We start from the raw sequence: 26,994 nt of genomic DNA, 5'->3' as shown, positions 1-26,994 counted from the left end.
TAAATACACTTCTTCATAATTGTACTTGTGTACTTGTATTTTTGTATAAGCACGAAAACATGTAGTATGGTAGTAAAAATAGGGGTGATCCTACTTCCTGGCTTTTTGATTATCGCATCCAGGTCTGGTCTACATTATCCACAAAATTTAGGAGATTACTGTACAACCATGCATGCTCACATTCATACCTATGGGCAATTTAGCCTACCATGCATCTTTTTGGGATGTTTGAGGAATCGGAGTACCCGGAGAAATCCCCCACTAGCCCGGGGAGTACATGCAAACTCCACACAGTGAAAACCGACCTAGGATTGAAACTCAACACCAGAACACTCTGGGCCATCTCTCCTTCAGACATGTCATTATATAGAGATAATTAATTTTGCGCAAAAAGTAATACTAATAATTGCAATTTTTCAGAGATGGTGGGACGTGAGCATGCAGCAGCTTCAAGCTCTCCCTACTTGTGCACTCTTGTCAATACCCAACTTTAACATCAACAATAACCATTTGGACTTATTACAAATTGGTTACTAGCAGGGAACTACGGTTTCTAGCGACTTCCATCGCACACAGCATTCCGGAAGAGATGGCGAAATTAGCTTGGCCTGTGGAGAAGACCATCCAGATCTACCCAAACCGGAAACCATGGATGACCAGCCAGGTCCGATCACTCCTCCAGGCCCATGATGCAGCCTTCAGATCCAGCGATAGAGCCATCTACAGCACAGCTCGCACCAACCTGAGGAGAGACATAAAGGCTGCCTAAGAAGACTTCCAGGCGGAAGGTAGAAGGGCAACCCGCCAACCCTCAAACAATGTGGCAGAGCATACAGTCCCTCACCAACTTCAAGGGCTGTGATGTGTTGCTGGACTGGCAGAGGAGCTAAACAACGGTTTTCCCTGCTCTGATTCCCAACCCCAGCAGTCAGTCAGACCACCTCAACCTCCAATACATCTCACACCAACCTCTGGAAAAAGTCTCACCCCACTCATTGTGGAGGTAGTGGATCTAAGACGTGTGCTCCGTGGTGCCAACCCTGGGAAGGCCACAGGACCGGATAGAATTCCAGGGAAAGTACTCAAGGTATGTGCTGAACAACTAGCACCAGTCTTCACTGACATTTTCAACTTGTCACTAGAACAAGCCACCATCCCCGCCTGCCTAAAATAGGTCATCATCATCATCCCAGTACCCAAGAAGTCACCCACAAACATTCTGGAGGATTAGCACCCAGTAGCTCTCACACCAATCATCACAAACTGCTTGGAAAAACTGGTGCTGAAACACATCAAAGCCCGTCTTCCCCTCACCCACGACCCGCATCAGTTTGCATATCGGCTGAATAGATCCACCAAAGATGCAATAACCACCGCCCTCCACGCTGCACTGAGCCACCTTGAGAAAAAGAGGGAGCTATGTCAAGATGCTCTTCATCGACTACAGCTCAGCCTTTAACACCATAATACCAGACATTCCTATCCCAAATTTGATGAACATGTGAAGGTGAGTCGATCCACCCGCACGCTCAGCACCGGCTCCCCCCAAGGCTGTGTGCTGTGTGCTGAGTCCACTACTCTACTCGGTCTAGATACACGATTGCAGAGCCACGGACCCTGAGAACATTATTGTGACATTTGCGGATGATACAGAGGGGAATGAGACGGCCTACAGGGGTGGCCAACTCCAGTCCTCGAGAGCCGCTATCCGGTTTGTTTTCCATATCTCCCTCCACCAACACACCTGAATCAAATAATCAACTCATTAGCAAGCTGTCCAGAAGCTGGATACCCATCCCGGTGATTTGATTCAGTTGTGTTGGTGGAGGGAGATATGGAAAACAGACCGGATAGCGGCTCTCGAGGACCGGACTCAGAGAGAGGTGCGCTCTCAACAGCTTGAACGTTTCCAAAACCAGAGGCCTCAGACTGGACTTCCGATGGGACAATGCCGCTCCTGGCCACCTATATATCAACAGCAAATGTGTGAAGCGGGTGGACGCTTTCAAATTCCTGGGGGTCCATATCTCTCCTGACCTCACTTGGGCAGAAAACACCACAGCTCTCGTCCAGAAGGCGCAGGAGAAGCTACATTTCCTGAGAGTACTCAGGAAGGATCAACTAAACATCAACCTGCTGCTGACCTTCAACTGGTCACCCATTGAGAGCATACTGACCTATGCTGTGTCACTGTGGCACCCAAGCTGCATAGAATGGGACAGTAAAAGACTGCAGAGGGTGATCAACACAGGCCAAAAGATGATCAACTACCCCTACCGCCTCAGGTTACCATCTACAAATCCCTGTGCCTAGGAAGGGAAAAGAGCATCATAAAAGACAATACGCATCCCGACTTCCACCTCTTGAACCTGCTACCCTCTGGCAGGCACTACAGGACCATAACAACCAAAACAAACAGACTCAAAGACAGTTTCTTCCCAAGAGCCATCACCATACTCAATTTGAGTTCTGCGCCCTAGGAGGACCTAATCTGGACTAATTTCTTATCTTATACTTGCACTAAAACTCCATAGGCTGCTAACCATGTTAGTCACTTTTTGTACCCAACTACTTATTTATGTGACCACGTATTCATGTTGACTACTTATATATGTTGACTATTTATTTATAGGGATCACGGTCCTTCCTCAGGTGGAGAAGTTTAAGTATCTTGGCGTCTTGTTCACAAGTGAGCGAAAAATGGAGCGGGAGATCGACAGGCGGATTGGTGCAGTGTCTGCAGTGATACGCGCTCTGCATCGGTCCGTCGTGGTGAAGAAGGAGCTGAGCCAAAAGGCCAGGCTCACTATTTACCGATCGATCTACATTCCCACCCTCATCTACGGTCATAAGGTGTGGGTCGTGACCGAAAGAACGAGATCCTGGATACAAGCGGCTGAAATTAGTTTCCTCTGCAGGGTGTCCAGACTCTCCCTTAGAGATAAGGTGAGAAGCTCGTTCATCCAGGAGGGTTTCGAAGTAGAGCCACTGCTCATCCGGATGGAGAGGAGCCAGATGAGTTGGCTCGGGCATCTGATCAGGATTCCTCCTGGACACCACGGGGCCAATCTTGGACACGCTGGGGAGACTATGTCTCCCGGCTGGCCCGGGAAGGTTGGGGTCCTCCTGGAGGAATTGGATGAAATGGCTGGGGAGAGGGAAGTCTGGCTTTCCCTGCTGAAGCTGCTGCCCCCACGACCCGACTTCGGATAAACCGGCAGAAGATGAGATTAGATGAGAAGAGATGAGAGATGAGACTTGTATAATGACAAGAAATGCATTAAATTAAATTCAATGCAATTGAGGTTGGTCTTATATTTGTCATAATCCAACAGCCATAAACCTGTGTTGTTTTGATAAAAGTGTATTTTGAGGGAAACACAATTTGTTAAAGAGAATACATTGTTAGTCAATTTAACAAACCGTGTCGTAAAGTCTGTCAAAATCCTGAGCGACGAACTTCATATATTCTTGTGTAATAAGTCACATTTTTACGAGACAATACTGTTGGAGTAATCATTATTATAAATGTGTTTGCAATGCTTATTTAGGAATATAAAGCCTTATAATATACATGCTATGTTGAAAGATGTTTTTCCTTTTTTAATTAAATATTACTAATAATGATTTAAAAGGTTTTAATCATTATTCCAACATTACAATACCTTATTTACATTACATCACATGCTGTCAATTTGAAAACCTTACATTATTTTTCAGTTAGCAAATCTGCAGTGATTAAGATAAATGAAACTACATTATATACTTGACACTTATAACTGATTCATACAAAGAGTTTGTCATCACCTGACCCCAGACGAGCTCTCCTAAGCCAAGGAAAACACACCACATCCATTTCTCCAAGTCCAAAGGTTGGCAGCTGAATGGCTTACCTCCAAACTGTACAATTACTATCTAGAAACGAAAGGGGGGGAAAAGAAAGAAAATAATTACTTATTGCTGTATATTTGAAATTGTGGTGTTGAAAATTAAACTTTCGATATTTAGCTGGTACTGTTTTATTTCACAGTCAAACAATTGCTAAAACAAGTAATTTACCTGAACAGCAAAGGTGCCAAAAACAATGGAGCAGAAGATGGGGTTCCTAAAGATACCCTCAAAGACGTTGCGTTCACCGTGTATTTTACGGGCGTTAATTTCATTAAAGAGCTGCATCATGACGAAGGTGTTAAAGATGATGGTGTAGTGCTCTGATGGAGGTGCGTGGAGAGGTGCGTTGCGACCACTGTCGATGTCAAAGATCTGCTCCCCTGTGTAGGAGAGTAAAGAGTGAAATCCTTACAAAGTATAGACGTGTATTAAACAATGTCCGGTGGCCCAGCGGCTGAGTGATTAGCGCGTCGGCATCACAGTGGGGGACCTGGGTTCAAATCCTGGTCGGTCCACCTGTGTGGAGTTAGCATGTTTTCCCCGGGCCTGCGTGTGTTTTCTCCGGGTTTCCTCCCACATTCCAAAGACATGCATGGTAGGCTGATTGGACACACTAAATTGCCCCTAGGTATGAGTGTGAGAGTGAATGGTTGTTTGTCTCCCTTTGGCATGCGATTGGCTGGCCACCAATTCAGGGTGTCCCCCGCCTCTGGCCCGAAGTCAGCTTGGATAGGCTCCAGCAACCCCGGTGGTCCTAGTGAGGGTAATGTGGTCCAGAAACTGAGATGAGAGATTAAACGATGTATCATAAAGTAACTATAAACATCAGTGCTTTGACCAAGACTTGTCCGCTTGGGCTTAAGTTAGACAGGGATTTTTTTTCACCTCGTAGTTCATTTATTCATTCATTCATTTTCTGAACCACTTTATCCTCACTAAGGTCGAGGTCACCCCATAGTGCTGTTGTTAAATCCAGCATATTTGTTTTATCACGGCATGTCTATTCATTCATTCATTCATTCATTTTCCACCAGGCAGGGGACACCCCAAATTGGTGGCCAGCCAATCGCAAGGCACAAGCAGACAGACAATCAAAGTCATCATTAACTGACATAGAAATTGCATTTTAATCTAATAATGATATGGAGGGACTTTCTCTGGAAACCCTGAGGAGCAGCGACCAGCAGTGCAGTGAACTTTACAGCTATTGGTAAATTCAAATGTTCGCTGTAATGCAGAATTAGTACCGACAAAGAGGAGGAGAAAGATAGTGATGAGCTGATAGACGCCATGTCCCAGAATGTTCTTTGTCATTGTACTGGAGATGAGAGGTTTGTTGCGTCCATAAGGCTTCCTTCTGAGTAGGGACTCCGTTGGAGGCTCAGTAGCCAGGGCCAATGAGGCGAAAGTGTCCATGATGAGATTGACCCAAAGCATCTGTACCGCCTTCAGTGGGGAGTCCTGAGGAGCCAAAGACACACTTATAAACACTGATGCAAACTGTCTTATGATCAAAATGTTTAGATGTTTTACGGCAAAATGCATACATTTACAAAAAAACTCATTCGCAGACTGGATTTGAATGGTTCCTGGGAGAAATGGCTGCGTTTTGATAAAACCAAAACTTGTTCTAACACTGATTAGTACAGAAAAGACTACATTGCAAGTTTTCAAGTTCACACATCTATATCCATGCGTACCTGTGTGATGCAAGCCCCCGTGAATGCAACGATGACCGCAACCACGTTGACCGTGAGCTGGAACTGGAGGAACTTGGAGATGCTGTCATAGACGTTGCGGCCCCACATCACCGCCTTAACGATACTGCTGAAGTTGTCGTCGGTCAGAATGATGTCGGAGGCCTCCTTGGCCACATCAGTACCGGCGATGCCCTAGGTAAGGATCGTGTTATTATTGTTATTAAACTTTATGAACCCTTGTCCCATGTTCCACTGAATTCAGATGCTTCCCACATGACGTCAAAAATAGATATAAGGCACTTAGAACAAAAACCTTGTATTTAAAACAGTACATTTTATTTTATTCATGAATAAACTCTGACTTCAAAAGCATTCCTTTCATAGTTTGCAGAAAACATAAAAAATACCCTTAAGTTATCGTTTCATACCCTTAAGTTCTTCGTTTCACCATGGTTACAGATATCGCATTCATATGCAATTATGCGATAACTTTAAAAAACGACCTGGGGATACACTAGTTTGTGAGACACGGGGAAGCAGTTAGTTCCGACTCGAAAGCTGCAGCTGAATACAGTAACACCTTTGCCTCGGTTATAGCACAACAAGGTTACATCCATTTTTAAGAATGTTTATAGTAAGCGAAGTTAATTTAAGTTAAAGATTATGTTATGTTATGTAGTGTTACAAAAGTCTAGCGAACCGAACGTGTCAAGTGTCCTCCTCCGTTAGCCGCTGCCGCCTGTCTCAAAGGTAAGAACTCTGTACAATACAGTACACAATAATGTCACATTTTATTGCAGATCATAACAACTAGATAGGTATTTGTTATATTGTGAGTGTAGGTGGTGAACATGTATTAGAATTGCAATATCCTATTTTTATGTGTTTTTTTCAGAGGGTGGGAACATTTGCATTTAGTTTTTTTTATGGGAAAAATTGAGATACGAGTAAATTGACATACGAGTTCGGTCCCAGAATGCATTAAGCTCATATCTCAGGATATTACTGTATAGTAAAAGTGGTTAACACCTCGGCCTCACAGTTCTGGGGTCGAGGGTTTGATCCCAGATGGGTCCTCACTGTGTGGAGTTTGCATGTTCTTGCTTGGCTTGCGTGGGCTTTCCCCGAGTACTTGGTACCTTGGGACGCTTGCCCCAGCAGTTTCTGTCTCAAACAAAAAAGTGGAAGCGAACAGATAGAAGCCTCTTTTTTATGCATTCATTCATTTTCTGAACCGCTTTATCCTCACTAGGCTCACGGGGGTGCTGGAGCCTATCCCAGCTGACTTTGGGCCAGAGGCGGGGGACAACCTGTATCAGTGGCCAGCCGATCGCAGGACACAAGCAGAAAACAATTTGCACTCACACCCATATCTAGGGGCAATTTAGAGTGTCCAATCAGCCTACCATGCATGTCTTTGAAATGTTTGAGGAAACCGGAGTACCCGGAGAAAACCCACAGAGGACCGGGAGAACATGCAAACTCCAAACAGGAGGACCGGCCTGGATTTGAACCCAGATCCCCAGAGCTGTGAGGCCGACGTGCTAAGCACTCAAGCCGCCAAGCCACCCCAGTCTTTTTTAGAATTATTTTAATTTAATAATTTCAGAACCAAGAGATGAATTCTTACCTATAATTCTGTGTATGATTTCGAATGAAGACACTCAGTTTAAATCTAAGGCACAGAAATTGGATTGAATCATGTGCTGCAGTAATGTTATGTACCCTGTTCTCCACTAGGGAGAGCTAATCATCTTTACTGATGCAGCCCTGCATACCGCAGAGGTGAATAGCTAGTACTACATCTGCAGATCTGGAGGGCGAGCGATCTGTAGGAGGAAAATAATTTTGGTTACCATGGCAAAACCGACATCAGCTTTCTTCAGAGCAGGCCCATCATTTGTCCCGTCGCCTGTCACTGCCACCACCTGCCTCTGTTCTAATACGGTGCTGTCAATAATACCTGTCACACACATACAGAGCAACATTTTATTTATAATGACATATCCAAGAAAGAGTTGCCAGCACTATGCGATTTTTAGATTTGAAAAACAACTAAAGTAAAAGCTGCAATATCACAAGAATCAGTCTTTTTTTGTTGTTGAAAAGTTACATTTCATGAATGAACTTGGCTCATAACCCTTAATAGTGTTATTTTATGTCGTGTGTATGTGTGTTTCTAGGGCGGTTTAACATCATGATGCACCATGCCAAATATTTCATTGGCCTTTGTAGGTACTTTATAATTAATGCTGGACAGTGAATATTAATGAATATAATTGAACTAGTCTGATTCATGCCAAGGGGGAAAAAGCACATTGGAGATGGCTATAAAAATGGTTTGTGTTTAATCATCTATAGATTATCATACCATTTTTTGTGTGAATGTGCATGTCTGTCTGTGTCAAGGAAACAGGGTGGTGGGCATGACTACTGCATCTGTGCCTTATCTGCTTCCCACCCTTGTGATTTATGCGTGGCAAAAAGTGATGAATGTGTATTTACCTTTAACCAGAGTGTGTTTGTCAGTGGGGGAGGATCTGGCCAGGACACGCAGTTTGGGCCATACCTTATCAATACGCTCCTGTTCCACCTGAATACAAACGTAGACTGAGTGATGTCTTGTTTTCTAAGCATCCACATTTCCACCCTCAGGCGACAATGTACCTCTCCCTTCTCATTGCGGATCCTCCTGTTGAACTCCTTGCCGTCAATGCAGAGGAAGTCCTCTCCAGGATGGATGATACCACATTTGATGGCGATGGCTCTCGCCGTGTTTATGTTATCCCCAGTGACCATGCGCACGGTGATGCCTGCACGCTGGCATTTTTGAATGGCGTCCGGTACCTGCAGAAGTGCATATAAAAAATTAAACTCATAATATCCACACAATTTTGTTTGGAATATGATCACTTTTTTGTGTATTTGAAATAGCAGTCAAAATAAAAACAGATTGCCCTGTTGATATTGAAATTTTGTTACATGCATTGTATAAATGATGACTAAAACACCTAAGTACAGTGGTACCTCGTAATACGACAACACGTTATATGACATGCTCGTGGTACGACCGAAATTTCGATCGAATAATTCGCCCGAGATACGATCAACATTTCGTGATGCGACCAAGCCAGGTGGTCATGGCACTGTCTTTTTTGCATCTCTTTCGTGTATAAAATATATCTACAAGCACTTTGCATTTCCACACCCGTTTTTTCCCCACGTTGGTCTACATTTACGTACAAGGTAAACAACAATGGATCGGCAGAGTTTTGCAGAGAAAAGATCTGGAATACACTCGGTAATCAGACACGGGGAAGTGGCAAGTTGCAAACAACTCTTGATGCGTTCGATTTGAAGACTCCGGCGGAACGTCCGGGTGGGGTCAACCCATAGAACTAAGGTAAAAGAGATTAAAACAAAATTAGAATTCAGTTTTGTGTGAAGTTACATTAAACGTTGAGTTATCCAAGTTCATTTAAATTTATTTGTTCGTTTACGAGTGCGTTGTTGCCGTGGATAAAGTCCCCCCCAACACCTCCCCCTGCCTCCGTGTGTATGTTGCTGTCTATATCCCCGCGAAATGTGTCTAATTTTACTTCTATTAAACACATTTTATTGCTATTAAACCACTCGTTATTTATTACTTTGTCAATATATGGCGAATTAGAAGAAATAAAACATTTTTTCCAATACAATATGCTGTTTTTGGTGTTTTTTCAGAGGGTTGGAACAAATTAATTTGTTTTCAGTTCATTTCAATGGGAAACGTTCGCTCGAGTTACGAAAAGCTCGACATACGATCTCAGTCTCGGAATGGATTACAATCGTATGTCGAGGTACCACTGTATGAGTTTGATTTATTTAATAAGAAACAGCACATATGTATGAATGTTATTCATATTCATGTTAAGGAACATATATACAATGGGGAAAATAAGTACGTATTTGGTCAACCACCAATTGTGCAAGTTTTCCTCCTTGAAAAGTTTAGAGAGGCCTGTAATTTTCAAGATGGGTAAACCTCAACCATGAGAGGCAAAATGTGAAATAAAAAAAACAGAAAATTACATTCTTTGATTTTTAAAGAGTTTATTTCCAAATTAGAGTGGAAAATAAGTATTTGGTCACCTAAAAACAAGCAAGATTTCTGGCTGTCAAAGAGGTCTAACTTCTTATAACGAGGTCTAACGAGGTCTCCACACGTTACCTGTATTAATAGCCTCTGTTTTAACCATTTATCGGTATAAAAGACACCTGTCCACAACCTCAATCTCTCACACTCCAAACTTTACTATGGCCAAGACCAAAGAGCTGTCGAAGGACACCAGAGAAAAAATTGTAGACCTGCACTAGGCTGGGAAGACTGAATCTGCAATAGGTAAAACGCTTAGTGTGAAGAAATCAACTGTGGGAACAATTATTAGAAAATGGAAGACATACAAGACCACTGATAATCTCCCTCGATCTGGGGCTCCATGCATGATCTCAACCCGTGGCGTCAAAATGCTAACAAGAACGGTGAGCAAAAATCCAAGAACCACACGGGGGACCTAGTGAATGACCTACAGAGAGCTGGGACCACAGTAACAAAGGCTACTATCAGTAACACAATGCGCCGCCATGGACTCAAATCCTGCACTGCCAGACGTGTCCCCCCTGCTGAATCCAGTACATATCCAGGCCAGTCTGCGGTTCGCTAGAGAGCATTTGGATGATCCAGAAGAGGACTGGGAGAATGTGTTATGGTCAGATGAAACCAAAATAGAACTTTTTGGTAGAAACACAGGTTCTCGTGTTTGGAGGAGGAAGAATACTAAATTGCATCTGACGAACACCATAGCCACTGTGAAGCATGGGGGTGGAAACATCATGCGTCGGGGCTGTTTTTCTTCAAAAGGACCAGTACGACTGATCTGTGTAAAGGAAAGAATGAATGGGGCCATGTATCGGGATATTTTGAGTGAAAATCTCCTTCCATCAGCAAGGACATTGAAGATGAGCCGTGACTCGGTCTTTCAGCATGACAATGCTCCCAAACACACAGCCAGGGCAACCAACGAGTGCCTTCATAAGAAGCATTTCAAGGTCCTTGTGGCCTAGCCAGTCTCCAGATCTCAACCCCATAGAAAATCTGTGGAGGGAGTTGAAAGTCCATGTTGCCCAACATTAGTCCCAAAACATCACTGCTCTAGAGGAGATCTGCATGGAGGAATGAGCCAAAATACTAGCAAGTGTGTGAATAGCTTGTGAAGAGTTACAGAAAATGTTCGGCCTCCGTTATTGCCAACAAAGGGTACATAACAAAGTGTTGAGATTAACTTTTGGTATTGACCAAATACTTATTTTCCACCAATATATAAATAATATAGATGAATGAATGGGGCCATGTATCATTTTGAATCAAAATCTCCTTCCATCAGCAAAGACATTGAAGATGAGCCGTGACTCGGTCTTTCAGCATGACAATGCTCCCAAACACACAGCCAGGGCAACAAACGAGTGCCTTCATAAGAAGCATTTCAAGGTCCTTGTGGCCTAGCCAGTCTCCAGATCTCAACCCCATAGAAAATCTGTGGAGGGAGTTGAAAGTCCATGTTGCCCAACATTAGTCCCAAAACATCACTGCTCTAGAGGAGATCTGCATGGAGGAATGAGCCAAAATACTAGCAAGTGTGTGAATAGCTTGTGAAGAGTTACAGAAAATGTTCGGCCTCCGTTATTGCCAACAAAGGGTACATAACAAAGTGTTGAGATTAACTGTTGGTATTGACCAAATACTTATTTTCCACCAATATATAAATAATATAGATGAATGAATGGGGCCATGTATCATTTTGAATCAAAATCTCCTTCCATCAGCAAGGACAGTCTCTAGACCTCAACCCCCCATTTTTCCACATTCTGTTTCTCATGGTTGAGGTTTACCCATGTTGACAATTACAGGCCTCTCTAACCTTTTCAAGTAGGATAACTTGCACAATTGGTGGTTGACTAAATACTTATTTGGCCCACTGTATGTAAATATGTAAGTTTGTAGCCGAGGGCTAGTAATTTCCATTTTTAGTCTCTTGTGCAGGTTGAAGGTAAACAATGACACACACACCCATACACAAGTAGCACTGTTTTAGACACCGTTGTGATCGCAATTTTATTCGTCTAACAGCCAGGCTTTAAAATGATTGGTGAAGAGGTTCAGAGACGGGTCTTCACTTTTATATTAATTGGTATTGAGTTCCAGGTATGTGAGGCACGGACAGAGAAGGTGCTTTGGCTGAATGCCCTTTTTTTAAGGGAACTACACAGTCAACTCCAGAGCCAGCCATTGCTGATGTGTTGGAATTTTTTTGTACAGAATCTTGCAGTGGAGGAGGATCTGTAATGTTGTAACAATATTGTCCCATTTGTGTTTTTTAAATATCTGACAGTGGTGGTGCCTTTTTGGTTTTCTGTCCAATGCTTTCAGAGCTTGCTTATAAACGGTTTCGATTGGTTTTAGTGTTGTCTTGTAGGCCGGTGACTACCTGGTTAGGCAGTAAGTCATGTGTGATATGATTATTGTCATTTTTATTGATTATTGCTGACTCAGGAGCTAGATTGTTTCTAATGAACAAAAAATGTGACAAATTGATTTTAATTCTATTCAGGGTGTTTTTTTAAATCTTTCATTTAAAGAGAAGTTGAGAGTCAAGAGTGATAGCTAGGTATTTAAATACTTTGAGTACATGGATTGTTTTACCATGGAAAAAAACGTTGGAGTCGCTTCCCCTGACAATGTGTCAGCCAACCTCGACTGGGGTTCACGTTTGGCCATCTACCCTGGTCCTCCGTGTAGAGGTCAGCGGGGAAGCTAGGGTAGACATTGCGCCCAGGTGATTGGCCCTCGCCAAGGACGGCCGGACCACGTCACCCGCTTAATGGCGGCGCCATGCGCAGTAGTGGGGAAAGAGGATCGGAGCGGACTCCGGTGATGGTTTTCGAGCGTCGGGCATCGGCGGCCGCCTTCAAGGGGCGAATCTCGGCGGCCGCCTTCGAGCGGCGAATCCCGGCGGCCACCTTCGAGCGGCAAATCCCGGTGACCGTTTTCGAACGGCGAATCCCGACGACCGCTTTCGAACGGCGAATCGCGGCGACCACCTTCGAGCGCCAAATCCCTGTGACCGCCTTCGAGCGGTGAACCCCGGTGGCCGCATTCGTGCGTTGAATCCTGGCGACCGCTTTCAAGCACGGGTTTTGAATGACCACCTTCAAGCGTGGGACGACCAAAGCTGCCTCTCACAGGTACCCATTCCGGCTAGCCGCCCATTTGCTCCCGTTGCAGCTAGCCGCTCATGCGTTCCCGTTCCGGCTAGCAGCCCATGCATTCCCAATCTGGCTAGCAGCCAATGCATTCCCAATCTGGCGCCCCGCTCCCGTGTCCCCATTCCAGCGCCCCCCTCTCGTGTCCCCATTCCAGCGCCCCACTCCCGTGGGGCCACCTTGGCTCCCCGCTCTTGTGCGCCCGTCTTGGCGCCCCGCTCTTGTGTGCCTGTCAAAGTGCCTCGCTATTCTCTTGGCAGGGGCCCTGATGACGGCAATTCTCGTGGCAGGGGCCCCAATGACGGCGATTCTCCTGGCAGGGGACCCGACGGCAACATTCCTTTTGACGGGGGCACCGATGACGGCGATCCTCTTGGTGGGGGCCCCAATGGCGGCGATCCTCTCAGCGAGGACTTTGAGGCCAAGGGCGGAGACCCTATCAGCCAGGAATTTGAGGCCAAGCGAGGAGACCCTCTCGGCAAGGACTTTGAGGCCAAGGGGTAGAGACCCTCTCGGCGACGGCGACAATAAGGCCGGGGGCGGAGACCCTCTCGCCGACGGTGACAACGAGGCAGAGGGCAGAGACCCCTTCGGTGGTGACTCTAATGGCGATTACCCTTCAGGCTTCCCGGTCGAGGGGACCAGCGAAGACGCCACGGTTTTGGGTGAGTCGCTCCGGGATGACCACCCGATTAAAGGGTTTTTTTTCTTTCACGTTTGGTCTCCTTCACCTTCAAGTGATGTTTTTGCCTCTTCAATGCTGTCCGTCTCCCCAGTTTAGTCACCATTTTGGTCCCCGTGTTAATTGTTTTTGTACGAGTACTTTTATATTAAAATCCTAAATTATGCACCAGCACTTCCCTCGCCGTTTTGTCTGCTTCTCACATTCTGGGTTTTGTTCTCGCTTCACACCCGAAGCAGAGCTTGACAAATTACAATGCAAATGAGGAAGTTCAGATCTACAGTCACAACTTTTTGCCTCAACAACCATGCATTTCTTATACTTCACTATCCCTCATAAGGAACCTTGCCTTCATGTGGCAGACCAGAATCATTGTCATAAATACAAGTACACACGTACACAGGACGTATGTATTCCACACAGTTCTTGTTGAGAGCGCTCTGCTGCCGATGTGTGAGATCACATGATATTTGAACAGTTCCACTGTGAGATATTAATTATATATGGAGATGGATTTACGCAAGAACCCAGTATGTGCTCTTCTCTGGCAAAGGTCAGTGTGAGTGAGATGTGCCTTCCCACGCTTTCAAACGCAGAGGCAGACCAATACATACGTTTGGACTTGGTAGTCACTTGAACATGTTCCAGATAAGAGTATTTTTGCTCTTGTTTGTTTGTTTTCTTTAAATCTGAGAAATCCACCAGGCACGGTATCTGATTAGTATTACCGAAGCAGATTACACAGCATAAAGAATGTGAATAATTTCTTCTAATTAGAAATTTCATATGAAATGACTTGAATGCTTTAGATGTGAAACACTTCAATCAGAATTTGCAAATGTTTACAAATGGCACTACTACTGACCAGATATGTAAAATGAACATATGAAAAACAATATTTGATTGGGCAATTTATGTGTTTAATTTAATCAATATTAAACTAATAAATAAACTACTACAAAGTACAAAAATGAGGTAATGCAAAGGTCTGGAACCTAAATACTCAGTATTGCAGGGGTGGGCAAACCTTTCCACAAAGGGCCGCAGTGTGCGGGTTTTCATTTCAACCTACAAGAGGAGGGAAGCCTGGCGGATACATGGTTATTATTTTACAGTATATACCTGTAGCTGAGGGAGGGATTTTGGAATAACGTCAGTACTAAAAGGCGGCTTGTTTCTAGAGAAAAGTGGTGAAACAGAAAGTTGGAATAGTATTTTGAAGATTATTTTTACAGTTATACTGTAAATTGTATATGTTTATTTGAAAAATAGTGCTCTATACAAACAGAAATTGTGGCATCATTTTGTGAACACAGGAGGCTGGACTTTATCAAAATTTAGTTTTGGTCCAGTAGATTGAAAAGATGTCATCCCTTCACTACAGCCATATTGTCAGAACTGGGTGTGTTTTTGTAAAAGAATCTGTTGAGTTTTAAACAGATGCCCGAGCCACCTCATCTGACTCCTCTCAATGTGGAGGTACAGTGGCTCTACTAAAAGATCCTCGTTCCTTCTCAAAGCAAGAGACTGGACACTGCATCGTGGACACCACACCCATTAGCCTGTTGATCTCGCAATCCATTCTTACCTCACTCGTGAGCAAGACCTGTATTGTGCTTTATATGTACATGTACAACAACAGATGTCTTGTTAAAATGTTTTAAAGCTTGTGCTTAAAGGGTCACTGAAATGCTTTTTTTAAAAAGTTTTTCTAAAGTAAATATTTAGTTAATCTAGTTATTGATTTGTTTAAGGCAGTCATGCAGCACCTTTAAATTAATGTTCTGAAGAAATCGACCAACTATTAAGTAAATATTACATTTTCCAAAAATGGAAGGGGAAGGAAAAGTTCAGTTTTGACTCTAGGTGTGGTGTTTGGTAACAGGATGTAAGGAAGAGGCTGCATAATTCAAAATGGCTGTCCTGGGTTGCCAACCACAGTCAGATATCCCACTGGACAAAGATCTTATTCAAACACACTTCTGCTCCTAAGCTCTCGTAAAATTACTTAAACATCACCTGTCACAATGGTGGACACACATCTGGACTCAAAATGCACTTGACAGGGCCACAGGCAGGTCGAGGACAAAAGTTTATTGACTGGAGATGAACACAGACCAGTTTGCCCTAGGAATGAGTGTGAGTGGGAATGATTATTCGTCTCCTCGTGCCCTGCGATCGTCCGACTGCCCACCGATTCAGGGTGTCCCCTGCCTCTGGCCGGAAGTCAGCTGGGATAGACTCCAGCACCCCCACGACCCTTGTGAGGATAAGCAGTTCAGAAAATGAATGAATGAATGAACCTATTAGAGCAAACCATTTCACCAATCTGGTATCTTAGAAGTGCAATCAGTGGATTAGCGTCAGGTGCTTCTTGTTTCAGCAGAAACCTTGTTGGTTAAACTGTCTGTGTTGGATCGGATGGAAGAAAAACCTGGACCCACATCGGCCCTCGAGGACCGGTTTGTCCGCCCCTGGACTAGTGCAAAAAGATCCCATGACTAGGCACCAGTCAGTCAAGACTGACTGCAAATTGAACAGATTTGTTTTATGTCAATGGCTCAAAGCGAACTTCTGACATGAAGTCATCACTTTTAAGACTGATTTTGAGTGGTGATGTATTCCTTTTTATGGTTGACACCCCGCACAAAAACAGTTTTTATTTTTCTCCTGAATACATTTTACAAGGTATCAGATCCAGACTAGGTATTTGCATATCCTCAAAATCAGGTGATTTGGACTAACGTGCAAAAAATTCATAACCAGGAACATAAACTACAAATATATTGTCAAGATTTTTTCACTGAACTTGTATACTACAGTATATGAAAGTCAAAAAAAGAAGTCATGCTCAACTCATCAGATACAACGGAAAAGGGAAGGAGACACATTTTATCTGTCGACACAGAGCAGCAAGAAAAACAGCATTGCAACAGAGTGCAGATTATGGGCTGTAATACTGCATTACTCTGGGTTGAAAAAAGGACTGCACAGAACTGCAGCTTTTTAATGGGCTCTAGCCTTGACCTCAGAGCATACATAAAAGAAGAACAACAAAGCCATTCTGTATTTTGACACTCACACATCACAGTTATGTCCTACCTCTGGTCTGACGGGGTCTTCAATCCCAACAACACTAATAGCCGTGAGGTTGCTGAGAATGTTGTTTTCGTCATCCCAGTCGGGTTCAGGGTCACTGGAAAAATCACGATACCCCACGCAGATTGTCCTCAGGCCGTCACAGGCCATTGGCTCGATCACCTTCTTCACCATCTCATCTTTGTCTCTTGGACGGAAAACCCGGGGTTCACCCACCTCGTTCAGAATATGGTTGCATCTGTGCGTTATAAAAATGTAAGGATGAACAGCAATTAAAAAAATATATATATATATATATATATATATATATATATATATATATATATATATATATATATATATATATATATATATATATATATATAAATATATATATATCATAGAGTTGAAGATATAACATAGAAGTATGGAAAAGAAATGGGTGACACTGAGGTGAATGGATAGCATGACACCACATTTCTCAAATTAAAGTTTCAATTCTATCTACACCACATGTGTCAAAGTGGCGGCCTGGGGGCCAAATCTGGCCCGCCGCATTATTTTGTGTGGCCCGGGAAAGTAAATCATGAGTACCGACTTTCTATTTTAGGATCAAATTAAAATGAAGAGTATAGATGTATATAAAATTTCCTGATTTTCCCCCTTTTAAATCAATAATTGTAATTTTTTAATCATTTTTTCTGTGTTTTTAGTTCAAAAATCATTTTGTAAAATCTAAAAATATATTTTTAAAAAAGCTAAAATAAATATTGTTTTAGATCTATAAAAAACTGAATATTCAGGGATTTTAATCCAGTTCTTTTCCAATTCTCTTCCTGTAATATAAATATATTCACAAATGGCTACTTCAGTTCTTTTCACCCCATTTGTGATTGAGTTAATAATCTTACTTTTTGAGGACAATTTCAGATGCACCCTTGCTGTACATGCGGAAGCTCCCATCGGGTAGTTTGACGACAGTGCTCATGGACTTCCGCACTGAGTTGAAAGTGTACACTTTGTAGAGCTTCTCTTCAGGGATCTGGTTCCTGATTGGTTGGTAATCTCGCTTCAGGTCCAGCACCAATCCCAGCAGGCCGCATTCCGTCTTGTTGCCCACCTGTTTTGGCAGACCTCCTTCCTTATCTGGCGGCTGCAGAGATAGAGGGAGAGAAGCTTTTTGAGCTTGTGTTCTGAGATCAAATCAATTTTGCCAGCTGTTTTATTATGCAAGCATATTGTTTAGGCATTCTGTACAATCACATATGTTGGTTTGTACTTTATGAGCATAATTTATTGTCATAGAGGTGACTAAAAAGAATAGCTGAGTTTGAATTTGATTTATTTGATAATTAAGAACAGCACATATTAATGAACATATTTATGTTAATTAACATGATTTTTGTGAAAGGGATCTCATGAATTTGTTTTGAGGTAAACGCCTGATGGTACTTCCTCACTGGCACCGAGATTCCAAGATTGGCATGACTGGGTTTAGGACCAGCTGCCCTCACCCTAGTCTTCGGGTGTTCCCGCGGGCAACGACATATGCCAGAGGTAGTGCTGGCAATCTTATTTCCTGTTCCATATGAGGCTTTCCATAAATCCATGCCTCCTGTTCCTTTCACTTTTATCCCTTTTCTTGATTATCTTTCACTCCTCACCCTCTCATTTTCCTTACCTATACACTTGTTTTCCATTTGGTGTAACAATCCTTGCACTTCGCATGAGTTGCACAATCCAACTGGAATGAAAACCTGGAGGTGTGCTGAAGGGCAATAATGTGTGGACACATTGCACAAAGAGTACACTTGGTCTGACTCTTTTGTTCGACAGTACCATGTCAATATCTTGTCTGATTCTCCTTTCTCTAGTTCTCAATTCCATGTTCCATCTTACCCCTCGTTGCCTTTCAATTTTAACAAGTTTTTACATTTGGCATATGTTGGCACCATGCACTTTTCTATGCACTCCTCCCGTATGCTACTCCAGACAGTAATGAAGCCATCGGTTCCATAAAGAATGATTTTGGTCTCACTGGCCCAGAGAATAGAGTTGCAGTTCTTCTTTACCAGTATGGGCTCTTGCAAATTTTAGTCTGGCTTTTTGTGCATTGGCTTTAGAAGAGGCTCAGAGACAACCATGCGTGCCACTCCTCTGCAATGTGTACAGAGCACACACAATGTGCAAATGTATGTATATTTATATATATATTCAATAGAGGCTAAAATTTATTCTGTACATTACACTATATAGTGTATCGAATATGACATAATATAGTACAACTAAGAACGTGTTTGATAATAAAGAGTTCTTATATCACAAAGCAAGAGACAAAAAGAAAGTGTTAACTTATACAACTACAATGAAAATTTATTCAAATATGGGGTATACTTTCCTTCTATAAAATATATATATATTATAAGTACTGGGAAAAAATATGACTTGGAAATAAACTAAATAAATTTGGAAAATGTTAAGAAACTGTCCTTTTTGTATTTGCTTTCTTAGGATATTTGATATTTTGTTGATGTTAGAATCTAAAGTTTGCCTTGATGAAGTCTGTTTCATATTTTCTGAAAAAAATTGTACATCCAAGTTTAATTACAATGAAGAACATTTGCAAGATGGCCTTTAAACTACATTTTGAGGAGCCTAAAAATGGTGTTCATTTGGGTATACAAAGTTTAACGATTTATGTTTTGGACTTGTACTTCTAGGTGATGTTGGGCATAATGATTTACAGTGCTCTGGTGTTGACAGTCTATCTAGTAGCTCTGCATATTACGTAGTTGTAAAAGCGTGTGTGTGGGTGTGTGTGTGTGTGTGTGTGTGTGTGTGGCGAGGATTTGCGTGTTTATACGTGTGTATATGGGCATACTGTGTAATATGTGTGTGAAACCTTCCCTGGATGATGCATTTCCCTTTGAGGCATACTAGTGGCTGGATTAGGAAGACAGAAGCACGAAGGGGACTTGACGTTTGAATCAAAAGCGGGCTTCTCTGCCTTTGTATTGTCACCTCTACTTGTGTGATGACCATCAAAGATTTCCTTACATATCCCTCAGGAATTGCCTCTTATATAAGAACACAGTGGCTAACATACTGCAGGCATGGTGGAGAGCAGAGAAAGCACTGAGGGTGGTATGAGCTAACTATTCCACTCTAATGTTCATTTTTCAGGTCTTTGAATGAAATATCTTCCTTAGTTGCATGTTTCCCTTTTCTTCTTCATTCAAGAGCTCCTAAAGATAAATGCATCTACATTCATGCATGTATACATGTCATTGCGTGCTTGCATGGATGGATAAACTCTTCTGTGTTAGTGAGAAGTTAAAATTGTGATATAAGAGCTTTTTAGTGGATATGCTCAAAGCACTTTACAGGTTTTTCCACACACGTATGCAGCAAACCGTTTTAGGTCCACACACCAGCAGGAGTTAATGGAAACAATGTTCTAGAGAAGTTTCTAATTAATAAGTAGGCCATTAAACTCAATCACTGAAAAGTAGCGCAAATGACTGAGGTGCTGTCTTCTTTTAATACGAAGGAATAATCTCATGTGCAATTTGTGAAATCATAAGACTCAATCAGAATACTATAGACAACTCTCCAAAAAACATATTTAATAAGCAATCGATGACATTTTAAAAGTACAGTTAGAATAATGAGAATCCCCCTCTGCAAATGATGAGGTATTTTACTCATGGGGCTACTGTGGGACTCCCCCTCAAAAAAAGGATTGAAAAGAACTGGAAATGCATTGTGAGAGAAAGATGTGACATAAGTGCAGCAAATACTAAATAAGTGCAGAACATTTTGTACAATTTACAAAAAACAACTGCAACTATAGCACGATAATTAAAGACAAAAAAATACCGCATTTAGAGTTTCTTCTTTAATTATCGTGCTATAGTTCTCATTCACTAGCAGGAAGCTGTGTTTCCATGATACTAGAACCAAGGTTAGCGCGATGTAGGCGGAAACTAGAGCTAAAAGGGGAACCTGGTGGACCCAAAAAAGAGCATTCCAGGCAGGAGTTGTATACATATTTTAAAAAAAATTGTATAGTTTTGTCAATTTTAATGCGTTTAGAGCAGGGGTGAGCAAACCGTTCCCCGAGGGCCGCTGTGGGTGCAGGTTTTTGTTGCAACCGATCCAATAAAGGCGCTTTAACCAATGAGATTTCTACAAAAAACAAGAAGCACCTGACTGTAACCCACCGATTGCCCTTGCAGGACACCAGGTTGTTGAAAAGGTGGCCTCTTTATGGGTTGGAATGAAAACCTGCAACCACTGCGGCCCTTTGTGGAATAGTTTGCCCACCCCTGGTTTAGAGGATAATATCGAAAATAATGCAACGAATTATGGTAATTCAAAGTGAAATGCCCTTCTACTTACGAAAAATTCAGGTTATGAAACCACTTCTGGAACCAATTAACCTAGTAGGTAGAGGTTCCAATGTATTTATTTATGACCCTAATAAATAAATTAATTCATATAGATATTTATATCTTCTGACCTTGTTAAATTCATTCACACACAACCAGGGCACACAAACATGCTATTACAGTTATATTTACCCTTGGTCAAATATTGTTGATAATTACATTTGAGAAATCACTATTGAGAAAACCGAACCAAAATCCAAGTTTGAACGACAACACTTCCTCTAATCTTATTAAACTAGTAATTGGATGACACAACACCAAGTGAATAATTGATTCACTCCCAGTTTAAAAAAGGTTGTTGACGTCTGTTTTAGATTAAGAAATAAGTATAGTATAGTATAAGTCATTCCAAATGTCATATGAACATAAAAAATATACAAATGAATAGAGTTAACATTACATAAGTGCGACTTGAACATCAATACTTGGACAGTAATTATAGTGGTTTACTTACCAGTATCTTGGTAGTGTAGGCGCTATTGATGGAGATGGAATTGACAAGTAGGTCCAGCGATTTTGGAGGAAGGACCCCTGGCTCTGGAATCTCTTTATAATGCACGTCGCCAACATAGCATTGTACGGCTGTCATGCGGTTGGTGGTGAGTGTGCCTGTTTTATCTGAGCAGATGGCGGTGGCATTCCCCATTGTCTCGCATGCGTCAAGGTGACGCACCAGGTTGTTATCCTTCATCATTTTCTATTAGATGAAAACAAAAATGCCTCACCAACACTATCCATTCAGAGATGGGATAATATGGCAGTGCCCATTGATCACCTTGACGGAGTAGGCTAAAGAGATGGTAACAGCCAGCGGTAGACCCTCAGGCACGGCAACTACGAGCACTGTTACACCAATAATGAAGAATTTGACAAAGTACTGAATGTAGATCGGCGTGCACTCAGGCATCCAAGGACGCTTCTGGATGACGAAGGCGTCAATGGCAAAGTACAACACCAGGATGATGACTGTGACGGCTGACATGAGCAAGCCTGTGCAAATACACAACAGGGGTTACACTTCATTACTTTGCTTTGAAACTGTAGCACAATTTAAAGACTCCAACAAAACGATTCATATGTCGCACCATATTCTGAAATTCTAGATTAAAATAATCTGAAAACCCAAATTTGAAATCTAATTTAAAATGCTAATTCTCAACCACAAACCCAATTTAAAATCTTATAACAGGATAAAAACTTTGTGAACCTAATCATGCATTTAAATGTAATTTGAAATTCTAGGTTAAAATCTTAACCCTGGTATGAAGCTCTACTTTGGAACTAACCTGTAACTCAGGCATGAAACCTCAATCCAGTTTTGGAAAACCTAACCTGCCATAAAATCCTAATTTAAAATCCCAAACCTCCATTAAACTCACAAATCCCTGTTTTCAGTGATACAATTCCAGAATAAAGTTGCAAAGAAATTGTTTCAACAATGTAATGTACATAAATAAACTTGGTCACCCAATGCAAACCATTCTAAACAGAGAAATATTATGAAATATGCAGTAGTTTGGTGGAGGAGTGGTTAGCGCGTCACACAAGTGGTTAGCACGTCGGCCTCACAGTTCTGAGATTAAGGGTTAGATCCCAGGTCCGGACGTTGCTCAAGTTTGCATGTTCTTAGTCACTTGTGTGAGTTTTTCTCTGGGTAAACTGTTTTTCTCCCACATCCCAAAAGCAAGCAGAGTAGGGTAGCTGAACACTCTAAATTGCCCCTATGTATGAGTGTAAGCATGAATGGTTTTCCATCTCCTTGTACCCTGCGATTGGCTGTCCACCAATTCAGTGTGTCCCTTACCTGGTGCCCAAAGTCTGCTGGGATAGGGTCCAGAACACCCCACAACCCTTGTGAGGACAAGCGGTAATTAAATGAAATGAATGTGTAATGCCCAGGGTTAGGCAGGTGAGAGGATGTGCCTGTCACCCAATCCCAGGACCAGCACCAGACAGGTCGAGCAGCACCAGGTGTGACCAATCATCATCACCGACCTACTTAAGTCAGCAAGTGCTTGATCACGCCACTGGATCGTCTCTATCAGTTCATTGTTACTACCTTTCTCGCATTTTTTCCTGTTCTTCATGCCTGCTCTCTGAATTCTTGATTTGTCATAGGACCACTTTCTTCGCTCATGGAACTTGTATCTTTGCCTTGGACTACAGACTTTACGGATTTCGACCCCTGTGCCACGCTCACCGAACTGCCTACGCTGCTCCCCTTGTACCTTCGCTCTGTCTTGGTACATAGCAATAAAGAGAAATCGCTACCATCAGAGTTGTCATTGTGCCTGCTTCGCGGCCCTTCACCCACGATTATAACATAATGAATATTAAATATGCTGTATAGCTACAAATGTTTGCGCTATACATTTGGATCATAATGTTACTTCTTAACTCATTAACTGGCATAGCAAATGATCATATTTCACTGCCGTTGATGGCGAGACGTCCAATCCATTTTGACTGGGAGGGCTGAGAGTGATAAAATGATTGCTGATAGCCCTCCCAGTAAAAATAGATTGGACGTCTAGAGTCGTCAATTGCAGTTAATGAGTTAATACCTCAAATCTAAAGCAATACATTAAAAAGCAAATAAAAACATTCTTTTCACCTTTTCCTCAGCAAAATGATTAGATCGGCACAATTTTTGATATATTTCTATTTCTAAATTGGGGAAATCTCTAGAATTTTCACTTAGCAACTTGTGATAGGAGGAATTAATACCGTGGTGAAGCAGCATTTGGCTCAGTACACATTTTTTGTCAGATTCCTGTAAACAATTGTCAGTTTGTCATAATGACTTTTTTCCAGTGTCTGCTATTTACAATTTGTCCTGTTCTTTAGACTTATTGAAGCACCATGGACTTCATTACCTAAGGTTATTTTTGTACACGCTCTTCAAAAGACATTGTGCACTGCAATTCTTATCCTTCTTTCGACTTTCCCCAATTTTATTCTTGTACATTTTGTTCCAAAGAACTGTCAACAAATTGTACAGTATGTACATGGCATCAGCCTTCACATCAAACCGAAAATATGTATTTTGTGCTGCATATAGCAAGTTCTGCTTGTCTGTAAAAACATAAATTAAGAACAAAAATGATGAAGGCTATGTGGTGTAGGAAATTTGATGTTTTTGTGTGCCTGATGTTGAACCGCAGTTTACATCGCAAAGCCTTAAATGGTGCTTGGGTTGAACAATGTGCTACCCTTGGCATCAGGCAGAGTGCACGGTGACTCTATAGTAACACAAAGCTCATACGCGAGACAATCAAAAGCTCCAGCGTTTAATAAAATCCAGATAGACTGCGCTGAGAGCACCTGACGATCCAAGTTTATGCTAATCCATCAGCGGCATTGCGCCATTTTGACACCACGTCCTTATTCTGTCACTTATGGCGGCCGTCTGATGTAACGACTTCGCTATGACAACAAGGACTTTGAGGAATTCTCAGAAGAACAAAAAGCCTTCGCACTAAAATTTTCTTCATAAAATACATTCTTTGTTACACAAGTTTTAAATTCCTAGCCAAAGAGAGAAAAAGATGTTACATGCATGTTACACAGCATTGCAGTAAAAAAAGAACGCCTACAAAGTGGGCATGTTTCGGCGTGTTAAAAATAGCCTGCCATAAAAACACACTATTTCATACTCTGAATTGAATATTTTTTTAAAATCCACAATCAAACACATTAATTCCCACTTAAATTCATGCAAAAGCACCAGGCACTACAATGACCTCTCAGTATGGCATACATCCAATGTGTTTTTATGGCAGGCTATTTTTAATATATCAATCTCTGGGACACTTTGCTTCAAACTGTGAGCCATTCTGAAGGTTTCTAGCCGATTTCTCAAAATACTAAGACCATGTTCTTCATCATTATTGCCATAATTTTGGGGGGGGTAAATTAAACTTTGCTTCTCCACGCCGTCTAGCCATCAATTAGCCATCAAGAAAACTCTATTTTCAGTGATGGAGTCCGTCATAATGTCGCCGGGAGCTTTGAACCATTTCTCAATAAATTTCACCGTTAGCTCCGCCGCGGCGCGCAGCCATCTTAGCCGCCCCAAGGGCTTTATTTTCGGACAAGGGCGATGACGTCCGCTGCAACAGCGCCGGGAGCTTTGAAACATTTCTAGAGAAATTCCACCGTCAGCTCTGCTACCACAAGGCTCCCTGAGTCCGCTGAACGAGTTCTATTTTTGGTTTAGGACCCAGGGCTCTCATTCCTGAAAAAAAAAGAATCCCCGTTCGCTGATGCTCTCTGTCGTCAAGTTTGCCGAGGAAGTTCCAGTTTCAAATGAGTGCCACGGCGCAAGGTCGCACGGGGGCTTGCATTTCTGATAAAAATCCACTCTCACTGAGTCTCCTGGCCGCTCAGAACGCTCTATTTTTGCATAAAAATGGCGGCCACTGCCCGCCATTTTTCTTCTCGGTGCTGAACTGAGTGATACTCCTCTGTCTTCCGCCATTTTCTTACTGGCAAGTGGAAGACATGAAAGTGGCTTACGCTTACGAGTTTCAGCGTGGATTTAGACGTTTTTATTAACTTTTTTATACCAGAAAAAAATCTTTGAAGCCGCAAAGTGAAGAAGAATCACAGTATGTAACATTCCTACATAGGCAAGTTGCAGTGGGTGCTGGAGCCTAGAGGCAGGTGGCACTGTAGACTCTGAAATGGTATCCAGCTAATCACAGAATGAAGGGTTTGCATTTTAATTCTTAATTGAGGAAACTTACCCGCTTTGCCAATCTGGACAGCCAACTTGGTGAGCTTCCCTTGCAGCACAGACTTCTCTTTCTTGGGAATGGAGGCCTTCTTCCGCTCCTTCTCCTCCTCTCCACCCTCAGCACTCTTAAGGGGCTGCATCTCCATAGCAGCCGCACCATCCTGTTTTTTCACTACAAAAGAATAAATCCACAGCAAGCAGCAACATCAGGAATGGTGAATTTAGGGCAGGGGTGGCCAACTCCGGTCCTCGAGAGCCGCTATCCAGTCTGTTTCCATGTCTCCCTCCTCTACCACACCTGAATCAAATGATCAACTCATCAGCAAGCTGTCTAGAAGCTTGATACCGATCCCGATTATTTGATTCAGGTGTGTTGGTGGAGGGACATATGGAAAACAGACCGGATAGTAACTCTCGAGGCCCGGAGTGGGCCACCCCTGATTTAGGGCATGAAAAAAGGCGGGAAAAGGAAGGAAAACACAAACTTAGATAGAATTATTACTGGAGCCCCCTTTCTCATAACAAACATTAATTATACCATCTGTCCACTCAGCAAAATTGTTTCACCTATCATGAAGTACTGAATTCCCTACACTAAAAATTGATTAGTCTAACACGGGCTCTTAACCCATTTGACACCACATTTTTCTCAAATATTTAAACACCCAAACAAGGTGTCATTGATAACCATTTCAGTAATGAATCCTTTCAATGACCACATACCCTCATGAAGGTTGCAGGGATGCTGTAACCTATCCCAGCTAACTATGAGCAAAAGGAAGGGTACACCCTGAACTGGTTTCCAGCCAATCGCTGAGTACAAATAAAGAAATACCCCTTCAAACTCCAAATCACGCATATAGGGAATCCACAGTTTTCAATCAGCCTTACAATGCATGTTTGTGCGTATACCTTTTTTGCATTCATATTTTAAAATTATAGCCTCAAAAAAGAAAGCAGGATCTTCAAGCTATTCTGGTGCTGCCAAAAGAAAAGCAATTATCATGGAAATGAAGCTTACAATCAGGGAAATAAACAAGAGAACATAGGTCAAATTATGCTGCATTAAGAGTTAAATTTTCTCACAAGAACAGCTTGCTCACGTTAAGTCCGTCCCTAAAAAAAGTTAAGTATGTGCTGACTCAGACCTCAGGT

The 26,994-nt window shown here is 42.3% G+C and overlaps 1 protein-coding gene across 11 annotated transcripts in view; it reads right to left on the bottom strand.

The window, feature by feature from the left end:
• atp2b2 (ATPase plasma membrane Ca2+ transporting 2) overlaps positions 1 to 26,994 on the bottom strand; it is a 126,797-nt gene that overhangs the window by 15,845 nt on the left and 83,958 nt on the right. For all 11 annotated transcript variants that reach the window (XM_077603794.1, XM_077603793.1, XM_077603792.1 and 8 more), the window contains 12 exons: positions 25,850 to 26,011; positions 21,877 to 22,091; positions 21,556 to 21,798; positions 17,562 to 17,803; positions 16,675 to 16,909; positions 8,259 to 8,438; positions 8,097 to 8,184; positions 7,448 to 7,554; positions 5,592 to 5,783; positions 5,139 to 5,352; positions 4,060 to 4,271; positions 3,808 to 3,915 (listed from right to left, as the gene is read on the bottom strand). In XM_077603794.1, coding sequence (XP_077459920.1) covers positions 3,808 to 3,915; positions 4,060 to 4,271; positions 5,139 to 5,352; positions 5,592 to 5,783; positions 7,448 to 7,554; positions 8,097 to 8,184; positions 8,259 to 8,438; positions 16,675 to 16,909; positions 17,562 to 17,803; positions 21,556 to 21,798; positions 21,877 to 22,091; positions 25,850 to 26,011 — 2,198 coding nt within the window. The remainder of the gene's footprint in view (positions 1 to 3,807; positions 3,916 to 4,059; positions 4,272 to 5,138; positions 5,353 to 5,591; positions 5,784 to 7,447; positions 7,555 to 8,096; positions 8,185 to 8,258; positions 8,439 to 16,674; positions 16,910 to 17,561; positions 17,804 to 21,555; positions 21,799 to 21,876; positions 22,092 to 25,849; positions 26,012 to 26,994) is intronic.

This window comes from Stigmatopora argus, chromosome 6 (assembly GCF_051989625.1).
Source record: "Stigmatopora argus isolate UIUO_Sarg chromosome 6, RoL_Sarg_1.0, whole genome shotgun sequence".
Lineage (NCBI taxonomy): Eukaryota > Metazoa > Chordata > Actinopteri > Syngnathiformes > Syngnathidae > Stigmatopora > Stigmatopora argus.
This window is presented reverse-complemented; position numbering and strand designations above follow the sequence as displayed.